This window comes from Gobio gobio (genome assembly GCF_949357685.1).
Source record: "Gobio gobio genome assembly, chromosome: 13".
NCBI classification, from domain to species: domain Eukaryota; kingdom Metazoa; phylum Chordata; class Actinopteri; order Cypriniformes; family Gobionidae; genus Gobio; species Gobio gobio.
In genome coordinates this window covers 26,129,688-26,141,821 of record NC_137106.1, presented here as the reverse complement: position 1 = coordinate 26,141,821, position 12,134 = coordinate 26,129,688, and the positions used below count along the sequence as shown (strand labels likewise).

Sequence of the window (12,134 nt, the reverse complement as noted above, 5' to 3'; positions counted from 1 at the left end):
TCAAAACCTTAAAATCCAAAACCTTCATGGTAGATATTGAATCCTAGTTTTTCAGTATGGTCTGATTTTGGACATCACCTGTATTTATTTCCAGAATTGGTGAGGTTGAGAGAAACAATGCCTGAACAGAGGAACAGGAGAGATTCTAGATCGATCTCTGATGACGTTTTACAGGCCAAACAACAGACCAATCAGGCCCAGGAGAGCTTACAGGTCTGGTGTCCAAATGTTTTCATCATTTCTCTTCAACTGTAAGACAAAATGTGTGCTCATGTTCTTATAGTTTGGTTCTTCTGGGTTCATGTGTGTAGTTGGCCAATGAGAAGCACCAGACAGAGCGCAGAAAGTGGATGGAGGAGAAGCTGGTTCTGATTGGTCAGGCTAAAGAGGCTGAGGAGAGGAGGAACCAGGACATGAGACGATTCGCTGATGATCGAGAACGGCATGCCCGTCAACAGGCTGAAATGGTAAAGAGCAGTGTGTATTTCCAGAGACAACATCAGACATGTATTTTTAGTTAAAGAGAGAATGACTCTCTTGATGCGTCAATTAGGAGTCTCTGACCGCACGTCTTGCTGCTCGTGAGGAAAAGATGGAAAGCTGGAGAAAAGAGAGAGACACACTTGTCTCTGCTCTGGAAGTTCAGCTGAAGAAACTCATCATGTCCAATGCAGAGAAAGACCAACAGATCAAGATCCTACAGTCCAGTAACACCCCCCAAACACCAGAGGTCAGTGAAGTGCCGGTTACAGATTTCACCATCTACACAAACTCTTTAAAAAAGTTTGGGGTTTTTAAACATTTTCAAGAATGCATTAAATTGATTCAAATGGAAAGTTAAGGCATGTATGATGTTCTATGTCAAATAAATACTGTTCTTTTGAACTTTCTATTCATCAACAAATTCTGAAAGAAATTTATATGGTTTCCACAAAAAAGCAGGACAACCATTTTCAACATTGATCATAATTAGAAATGTTTCTTGAGCACCAGAATGATTTCTGATGAATCATGTGAAATTAAAGGGATAGTCACCCAAAAATGAAAATTAGCCCATAATTTACTCTCCCTCAAGTCATCCTAGGTGTATATGACATTCTTCTTTCAGACTAATAAAATCTGAAAGAGTTATGTTACAAAGTCCAGGCTAATCCAAGAATTGCAGTAATAGTGGCTCTGCTTTTGAAGTCCATAAAAAGTGCATCTGTCCGTCAAATAACGTGCTCCACGTGGCTCCGGGGTGTTAATAAAGGCCTTCTGAAGCGAATCGATGCGTTTGTGTAAGAAACATATCCATATTTAAAACTTTATCAAGTAAACTCTCGGCCGACCGCCTTCCGTGGAAAAGTGTTGAATGTTGAAAGTGAAACTCAAGATGCGTACGTGACGTCATGATGAGCGTACCTGGTCGCGTTAGTCTTTCGATCGGCAGGGGAACTTTCAACAATTTTTCCATAAATTCAACAGGGAAGGCGGTCGGCCGAAACTTTACTTTATAAAGTTTTAAATATGGATTTTTTTCTTACACAAATGCATCGATTCGCTTCAGAAGGCCTATTATTTTACGGACTTCAAAAACAGAGCAACTATTACTGCTATTATAATGCTTGGATTAGCCTGGAATTTTGTAATATAACTCCGACTTTATTTGTCTGAAAGAAGAATGTCATATACACCTAGGATGACTTGAGGGTGAGTAAATCATGGGCTAATTTTCATTTTTGGGTGAACTATCCCTTTAAAAACTGGAATAATGGCTGCTGAAAATTCAGGTTTACTATTACAGGAATCTTAAAATATATTAACATGGAAAACATTTATTTTAAATTGTAATAATATTTTACAGTTTTACTGTATTTTTGCTTTAATAAATGCAGCCTTGCTGAGCAAAGACTTAATATTGTGTAATATTAAAAACACTTACAGACACCAAACTTTTGAATGGTAGTGTAATTGTCTGCATAAAAGCACATTTAAACCTAATTGAAACGGGTAGATGCATCAGCCAATTCAAAACTTAACATACCAAGAATTACTAAGTTTTAAATAAATACCAAGTTAAAAGAAAAATGCTGTCAGTCAGTGTTCTTAAAATTTTGATTGAATGATATTTATCATAATATACACATTTGTGTATATATTTATTATCATGTTCATTACAGTGAAACAACTTTATCAATAAATAATTATTAACAATTAAATTTTTATGTATCTTCTCCGCATGTTTTTTTTTCATGCAATTCATGCCTTCATTTGTTTTTAGTCAAAAATACAATTACTTGATATGAAAGCATGGTCAAATCCGATATTATTTAAAGCTACACTGTGTGATATTTTCCCCCATCTAGTGGTGAAAATGTATATGACCATCCAGTGAATTTTAGTTTCTGTTCCTCTCAATTCCGATTTCGTTTTAACTCCTACGGTGGCCGATTTAGTCCAAGATTAACATGGATTCCAGTTCGGCCTCGTCCACATTCGACACGGTGCCATCGAGTGTTAAAACGCGAAAGGCGAAGCTTGAATTTACGGGTATGTCCCTCTTTGGCTAATGTACTTTTAAGATGGAGGGGCAACATGGCGACCCGCATTCGAACCCCTTACCCGTATGTATTTTCAATGGCATATTATAAACTTACGAGAATACTTTATTACTTGAAAGAAGTAAATATACATTAATGAGCACATATATTTTTGAAAGAACTAAGTGTTTTTAGCTAAGAATAAACTAAAAAAGTTACACAGTGTAGCTTTAATAAATCTTGGCGTAATTCAATCAGTGGCAGTACAGGTGCTTGTAGGAAAGTATGATAGCAGTCTCGTCATTTTACAACGGTGCTGAATAGTTGATTCTGATTGGTTTAGAGACATTGGTAGACATTTTCCTATAACTGTAGGACTATGAAGCAGTCCAGATTTGTTTTACTGCGTTATAGTTTTCTATCACTCACATCAGAATAACTTCAAAGAGCCATACAGCTCTTTTGAAGCCAAGCAAATCTAATATAAATGACATACAGTTATTCTTGGCTGGACTCGACTAAAAGCTGAAGTGGCACGACACTGTCCAGTTGAAAAATATTGTAATAATATGGAGGCATAATAATGTAGCCTATGTGACCGTCATCTTGATGTATAAATGCAGAACCTTATTGTCAACAATAGTTTTACTGAAAAAGTAGTTTCTGAAAAGGTTAAACTGCAAAAGCTAAACTAATAGCTGTTATCACTTGATTGTTTGCTATATTATTCTATAATTCTTTCCTTCCTAAATTTTTCCTTGCATAAAGCGTTATTTTAACATTCTGTCTCTGTCTCAGGAGGTCACTGAGGAGAGCACGACCGAAGTACTGCAGGCAGAGCTGGCTGCAAAGGATGCAGAGATCCAGGAACTGAAGGAACAGCTCCGAGTCAGTGTCATTGACGACAGACTTTGCAGAAACTCATCTACCCAGGTCAGACACGCGTCTTATTACTGACAATTCACCCATTAGCTTTGATTCATTAGAGTCTGCATAAGATAAATATAAAAGTCCAAGAAGGTAATTTTTTTTTTTAAAAAGTGGCTTTACTCTGAACATAAATAAGATATTTGTACATAACACACTGCTAAGGAAAGTGTGGCTTTGTCCTTCAAAGATCATTTTTATTTTACCTCAGATGAACTGAGTTCTCTGTATGCTAGGAGTTATATGAATAGTGCTTTTATATTGATTGTATTGTATAATTATTTTCGTAGAATAAAAACTGTCCTTTATTACTTTTTACTTCTTGGTACATCAATGTCTTCCAAAGAATTGTCTCCCCAAACTGATTTGAACACATTTATTCATTCAGGGAGTTCTCAATATATATTTGTACTAACCTGAGGTCATATGTGTTGTTTATTAGACATAGCTGTGTAATTAAATGGAGTTGGTAATTAGATATAGTGAGAATTGACTGTTGATTTATTTATTGACTGTATCTTAATTGCTGTGCTAGACGATGGAAGAAGAATTGTCTGATGTGAAGCCTCTGAACACCAGTACGCTCAAACACACGAGCAGAACCAGAGGATCTGTCACCAGTCAGGTAAAAATGAAATGCCTGGTTATCATTTCATAGTGAAAATGCAGAAAATTACATTTTGTAATTTTTTTTTTGGCCGACAATTCTAAAACAAACGTGCATATTCATCTCTCTCAGTTTTGAACGATCCATCTGTCAGTAACAAGGGAAAGTTGTATCATTAATAGTCAACTAACAATTAAACGTTTAAAATTATTTTAAATTTATATTAATTTATTAATATACTATTTTTCACTGTTAATTCATGTTCGATTATAATAGATTGTTAATTTAGAATTCAATAATTTAAACTTAAAATGTTAAATATGTATTAGTATATGTAAAAACACTACCATTCAAAAATTTGGGGTCAGTAAGATTTCTCTTTTTTTCTTAATGTTATGCTTTAAAATCCTTGCACAGGGATAAATTATTAAAATATTACGGAGCAAAACATAAAAATAAACAGACTTTCGCATGCACACGATAAAACTATCGCGTGAGGAAACTTATCTGCCTTAAAATTTCCGGCTTGCGTACAATTTGACACCGGAGACCTACACCTGTGCAAGACAGAATGCACATTTAGATCGTCTATGCCATGTGACAGTGATGTCTATGACATTTGTAATAATGTCATGAAAGGGGCACACTTTGAGCTTCCAAAGGACTCGTATCAAGCAATATACTTGCATCTAAGGAATGAGATGTTGACCTTATTGTAACCTTATTGTAACCTGTGCTCAGGGCGCCGCCGTGCTCGGTCGCCGTTCAGGTCGCTCCGCTAAGACTTTGCTTTTATTTATTATTCTACTCTCTTTTACTCTCTATTTTTTCCAACGGATCATCTGCTTTGATCTGTTACGACAGCAAAACACTTCTGGAAATTGGTTACCGCTACACTGACCTGTTTCAGGACACTTTCTCCAATCTTCCATCTGAGATTCGCCGGGACGCCGAGTTGAACAATGGCCACTCGAGTCGACGGCGAAGATTCAAAAAACACCGCGGGAAACGCGCTGGGATCCGCAACAGACTGAGAAAAAGAGCATTCAGTCCTCCTCTCCCGAGCATTTTGCTCGCAAATGTCCAATCCTTGGAGAATAAGATGGACGATCTTAGAGCCAGGATAAGTTTTCAACGGGACATGAGAGACTGCAACATCTATTGTCTGTCCGAAACATGGCTCACGCCAGCGGTCCCGGATACAGCCGTGACGCCGTCCGAGAACTTCTCTGTTTTTCGGATGGACAGAACAGCCGAGGCCGGGAAATCTAAAGGCGGTGGAGTGTGTTTCATGATAAACAAGAAATGGTGCGATCCTAGGAACATCTCCATTCTTTCGCGATCCTGCTCGCCTCACTTGGAACATTTAACTCTCATGTGCCGGCCTTTCTACCTGCCGAGGGAGTTTTCCTCGGTCATCACCACTGCCGTTTATATTCCACCACAGGCAGACACGGGGCTGGCTTTATCTGCCCTCCATGATGTGACCAGCGGCTTCATAAACAAACACCCCGACGCTGCTTTCATCGTCGCGGGTGATTTTAACAAAGCAAACCTAAAGAAAGTATTGCCAAACTTTCACCAGCATGTCTCCTGTCCCACACGAGGAGCAAACACACTGGATCATTGCTACTCTCCGTTTAAGAACGCCTACAAAGCTCGTTCACAGCCAGCTTTTGGCAAATCGGACCATGCCGCCATTTTCCTCACACCGGAATATAAACAAAGGCTCGTTCAAGAGCCCCCGGTGAGGAGGGAAGTCAAACGCTGGTCATCCCATTCAGAGATCACGCTACAGGCAGCTCTTGATGACGTCGACTGGGACATGTTCCGCGCGAGTTCTGAAGACGTCAGCGAGTTCACAGAAGTGGCGCTCTGCTTTATTAACACACTGACAGAGCAAGCCACACAAACATTAACTATAACGTCCTTCCCTAATCAGAAACCGTGGGTGGACAGTTCAATTCGCACTGCAGTAAACTCGCGCACCACCGCTTACAATGCCGGTCTCCTAACGGGGGATATGAGGGAGTACAAAGCTTCATGTTACGCTCTCCGGCGCGCCGTTAAAGCCGCAAAACTCCGCTATAAAGACCGAGTGGAATCTCATTTCCAACTCAATGACTCCCGGCGGATGTGGCAGGGACTGAGAACCATCTGTGCTTTTGGAACTAAATCCTCTGCAGAGGTGAGAGCTGATCCGTTACTGGTGAACGAGTTAAACTCTTTCTACGCTCGCTTTGATGGTAATCGCGGCAGCGCGACTCCGGCGAGTGACGCGTCAGAGAGAGTCCCTCAGAGCAGCAACGGTCACGTGATCTCTGTCTCGGAGGACGAGGTTCGGAGGGCACTCAAACGTGTGGATGTCAGGAAAGCTGCTGGGCCGGATGGTATTTCAGGTCGTGTTCTGCGGTCCTGTGCTGATCAGCTCGCAGGGCTCTTTACATCCATATTCAACGAGTCCCTTGCTACATCTGTTGTCCCCACCTCCTTCAAACGATCCTCCATCATCCCTGTACCTAAGATCAGTAAACCCTCTTGCCTAAATGACTATCGTCCAGTGGCTCTCACATCTTTAGTCATGAAGGTCTTTGAGAGACTCATTAAAAACAACATTTGCTCCTCCATTCCTGACACTTTGGACCCTCTTCAGTTTGCCTATCGTCCCAATAGATCGACTGAAGATGCCATTTCTCACGTCCTTCACTCCTGCCTCACTCACATCGACAGCAAAAGTGGGAACTATGTCAGGCTGCTATTTATTGACTATAGCTCAGCCTTTAACACCATAGTTCCCATTAAGCTAACACACAAACTCCTGGATCTAGGCCTGAATTCTTCTCTCTGCCTCTGGATTGAAGATTTCCTCACTGGCAGACCCCAGGCGGTGAGAGTAGGCCAGTTCACCTCCACCTCCATCACCCTGAGTGTTGGAGCTCCACAGGGCTGTGTGCTGAGTCCCCTGCTCTACTCTCTCTACACCCATGACTGTTTGTCCACACACAGCTCCACCTCGATCATCAAGTTTGCTGATGATACTGTTGTCCTGGGTCTCATCTCCAACAACAATGAGACGGCATACTTGGACGAAGTGGAGCAACTGACATCATGGTGCCAGGACAACTGTCTCTCTCTGAATGTTAACAAGACCAAAGAACTGATTGTGGACTTCAGGAAGAGACAGCATCGGTCATACTCCCCTCTCATGATCAGCGGGACACCGGTAGAGAGAGTGAGCAGCTTCAAATACCTGGGTGTGAACATCTCCGAGGATCTGACCTGGACTACACACATCCAGACACAGGTGAAAAAAGCCAGGCAAAGACTGTACCACCTGCGCCAGCTGAGGAAATTCAGGGTTTCACCAGCCATCCTGAAAACTTTCTATCGAGGGGCGATAGAAAGTGTCCTGACTCAGTGCATCACAGCGTGGTACGGGAACAGCACCAGTCACGACTGCAAAGCCCTGCAAAGAGTGGTGCGCTTATCCGAGCGCATCTCAGGCTCAGCTCTCCCGTCTCTGCAGGACATCTTCACCAAACGCTGCAGAGGTAGAGCTACTAAAATCATCAGAGACATTAATCACCCTGCAAACTCTCACTTCACCCTGCTGCCATCTGGTAAGCGCTTCCGTAGCCTGATGGCAAAGACTGAAAGACTCAGGAGGAGTTTCTTCCCCCAGGCCATCAGACTCCTGGACTCAGTCACGTGACTCACTTCACCCCCGCACACGCATAAACATACGGTCTTTCAACATTAACATCCACATACTGCAATTGCACTGCACTTTACTTTACGTCCCTATTGTTACTGCGTAACAACCTGTAATAAACCTTGCACATTATACTTCTTTATATATACATATTATATATTTTATGTTAACCACTTATTTTTAAGTCTACAGTTTATCTCACTTATCATCCACATATTTTTTATATTTTTATTTTTATCTTATTTCCTATTTTTATCTTTTACTTGATTTATTTATAATTCTACTTATGTTAATACTTTTTATTCTAACTTTATTCTATTTCTATTTAATTTCTTGTAACTGTTATTTGCACTGTCCATGGAGCGGACCTGTTTACATTTCACTGCCAGTTGTATATTGTGTATATAACTGTGTATGTGACAAATAAAACTCTTGAATCTTGGGTGCAGATGAATAGAGGGGGTGGTGGTACCTTGTTTAATGTTATTGAGCATACGTTATTGTTTGTGTAGGCAATGCCCCTTTTTTTATTACAGTTTTAACTTATTAAAGAATGAAAATTGTCATGCACTCAACATTTTGATTTGCAAAATCGTAAGGGGTTTAGAACACAGTTGGGTCATTTTATTGATTATTATACTTTAACTCAGACAATGTACTGATGACATCATCTAACAACTGTTTGCAAACATAGCTACTCAAACTGACCATGTTTTTTTTTCTGCATTACAATAAAATGTAAAAGAAAAAATTTCAAAATATATTGAATGAATTAGAATGTACAGTGCACAAGAAATTTTATTTTTTTCTTATAATTAATATATGGAATCATAACTAGTGTTTAACTGAAATGTACAAACCTTTTTTATGTTTATAAAACACTTCTAAACAAGTTTTGTATAACAAGCTTAGACGCTAAATATGACTGTTCACTGAGCATTCTGCTAAACATTTTTGTTCCACAAGAATAAATTCTAATTTTTGGAACAAAATGTTGAGTGCATGACAATTTTCATTCTTTAATAAGTTAAAACTGTAAAAAAAAAGGGGCATTGCCTACACAAACAATAACGTATGCTCAATAACATTAAACAAGGTACCACCCCCCCTCTATTCATCTGCACCCTGAGCACAGGTTACAATAAGGTCAACATCTCATTCCTTAGATGCAAGTATATTGCTTGATACGAGTCCTTTGGAAGCTCTAAGTGTGCCCCTGTCATAACATTATTACAAATGTCATAGACATCACTGTCACATGGCATAGACGACCGAAATGTGCATTCTGTCTTGCACAGGTGTAGGTCTCCTGTGTCAAATTGTACGCAAACCAGAAATTATAAGGCAGATAAGTTTTTTGTGCGCACGCGGTAGTCTGTATATTTTTATTTTTTGCAAAGGTCCCTTTAGGGGCTCCGTAACATACAAAACAGTTGTTTAAATTATAATAATATTTCACAATATTACGGTTTTCCTGTATTTTTTATTTTTTTAATACATGCAGCCTTGTTGAGCATAAGAGACCTTTTTAAAAATGTCAAAAAATCTTACTGACCCCAAACTTTTGAACCACAGCATAGTTAATAAGTGCTGTTAAAATATTGTTCAATATATATATATATATATATATATATATATATATATATATATATATATATATTTCATTTTACCTAATGCATTAACCAATGTTAACACATGTTGCCAAAAAAGCTCTTTACATCATCCATCCAGACTGATATTTGGCTGACATCTGTAGGTTATCAGCATTTTGCCGATGATTGTCCTTGATTGGCCGGCCATCCCGCCTAGTGACAGCTTTGCCATTAGATCTTTTAGTTACACATTTTAGGGAAATTTCAGTAAATTAAAAAGATTTGCCATCATTAAATAAATACGTTTACTTGTTGCGGCACCTCTCATGTTACATCTCCTTAGAAGATTTTGTAGCATTTTCTCATTTTTGATTTTAAAAAAAGTCTACTATATAAATGCACATATTTCTCAGTCCATTGATTATGATCGTCAAGTTGATGATCATAATCTTCATATCGCAGAGTTCATCCGGTAGCTGTCCGCTGGTGCTAGATTCGTCAGAGATCTCCACGGAAACAGGCAGACGTTCCAGGTTTCCACGGCCAGAGCTGGAAATTTCCTTCAGCCCTCTGCAGCCGGATCGTTTCGCTCTCAAGCGGCAGGGAGAAGACTCCGCCGTTACTGTTAAAATCTCCCGACCCACACGCAAGAGGAAGAGCGGGGAGATGGACAAGGTGAGAAATGAATCAGATGGAGGGGCATTAGAAAATGGTTCTTAGTTCACACAAATTAGAATAAAATGCTGTGACTGGAATGACCTTCAATCATCTTGTGCTTGAGCAAAATGTCTAATCTTTTCAATTTCTAGCCTTACAATCATGGGAAATTGAGTATAATGTTAGTTCAGATTTATCACACAAAGTTCACTAATAAGTTCAAAGTTTCTCTCATAATTAAAAAAAATATATATATTATTACAATTCTTCACAAAAATCCATAGACCATCTGCTGCTGACCTAATCTGCACAGCCAGCAGCTCTTTAATTGTCCTAATTAGTCATTAACAAGGCTCTAATTTTGCTCACTTACACTTAACGATCAGTGTTCATTGTGCATGGGCAGCAAAATGGCAGTCCTATTAAGCATGTAGTTCTGAGTGTGAGAATATATTTATGTGTGTGGTTGAGTGTGCCTTGGCCTAACCTCACATACTCTCTCCAGGCAATTTAAACACTTGCGGACACTTGCTTTGGGAGCAATAACAATAATTATAGAATACACAGTAGGTTTATAGTTTTTTTTTTTATGGAACCTTTTTTATGGAAATTTAATTGAATTGTTCAGACAAAGGGATTACCAATACACAAATACAAAACCACCATAAATGCTGACTAAACAGTATGTTAACATTTTTATCACACTTAATAAGGGTAGCCATGCACTTTAGAGTCTCTAGTCTGGGTAGGTTATGCTATTCTCTCAAAAATGTTATGTTGCACACTGAAAGAATGCTCTTCACTTAAAGTAAGTGTCCTCTTATTGTCAAATAATCTTGCACTCTCACAGTGGTTGTCCCTGGCAACAGAGGCATGCTTCCACATGCTCTGTAGATGGTAATTGTTAGAGAGTTTTGTAATTGAATGACACAAACCATTTTTATGGCGCTTCTGTTCACTTGAAGCAGAAAGGAGGCAGGAGCAGCGTGGTGAAAAAGAAACCCAGTCCTCAGGTACCCTCTTCCTGTTTAACCCTACTACAACAGCTCTTCCACCTTCAGGACTCCTAATGGTCTTGAACCAGATATTGACAGCCAAAACGCTAAGGGTCATGTTAATTTATTTTTTTATTTATTATTAATTTGCAATGCAATATGCAAAATGACAATGCATTTCAGTATTTAAATGTACATTTTCCATACATGTGTGCAACATTTGGAGCAAAATGATAATTCAAATTGAATAATATAACTTACATTTGCTATTTCCTACACTAGTTTTAACATATAATTCAAACATTTAGCGCTTTATAAACGGCAAAATTAAAATGTATTACAGAAATGCTTAGATGTGTTGAACATGTTCAAGCTAAAATTGTAGCAAAACCATCATTTTAATGTAATTTTTCTTTATTGCATTTACACTCACAGTTAAGATACTTGCGATTGCATTTTCATTAAATGTTTCATTAAACGAGGCATTTACTGGCAGATGAAGGGGAGCAAGAGCACAGAAATGATCACACGTGTCTGTCAGTGACTGTTCTGTTAGACCAGTACGTTATTAGAACCATAGATATTTATGGTTAGAACGTCTCGCTGAAAACACGCCTCGCACTTGTGCACCTTAACATGAGCGTGGTTACATGTCTGTTGAAGTGCTAAAACAGCAACAGGTTATTTTACTCTCAAATAATCTTAGACAAGCTGTCCAAGATTATTGTTTGCTATATCAGTATGGTTGTGTTTTTTTCCTCTCTTTTTACCTTTCTGATTGTTGTTTAATGCATCAATTATTAAATCAATTAATAAAATGATGTGTAGTCCATCTGGATGGTGATGGGTGTTATTTATAATAATAATAATAATAATAATAGGCCTAATAATAATAATAATTAATAATTTCTGTTCCCAAAAATAACTCTGTCTAAACCCATCTTTCACATCTAAGCATTTTGGTCTGGTGTGAACAGGTGCTGGTGGTGTGATGGATATTTTCTTGGCACACTTTGGGCCTCTTACCATTTAAGCGTCATTTAAACGCCACAGCCTAGTATTGTTGCTGGCCATGTCCATCCCTTTATGACCTCAGAGACTTTATAACCTCTGATTTTTTTT

The 12,134-nt window shown here is 38.7% G+C and overlaps 1 protein-coding gene across 1 annotated transcript in view; it reads left to right on the top strand.

The window, feature by feature from the left end:
- The window catches only part of kif20ba (kinesin family member 20Ba), a gene marked incomplete at its 5' end in the record, with an annotated part of 34,816 nt that overhangs the window by 13,095 nt on the left and 9,587 nt on the right, over positions 1-12,134 (top strand). The window contains 7 exons of the mRNA XM_079833930.1: positions 95-213; positions 312-467; positions 554-730; positions 3,321-3,455; positions 3,985-4,074; positions 9,823-10,035; positions 10,983-11,030. Coding sequence (XP_079690056.1) covers positions 95-213; positions 312-467; positions 554-730; positions 3,321-3,455; positions 3,985-4,074; positions 9,823-10,035; positions 10,983-11,030 — 938 coding nt within the window. The remainder of the gene's footprint in view (positions 1-94; positions 214-311; positions 468-553; positions 731-3,320; positions 3,456-3,984; positions 4,075-9,822; positions 10,036-10,982; positions 11,031-12,134) is intronic.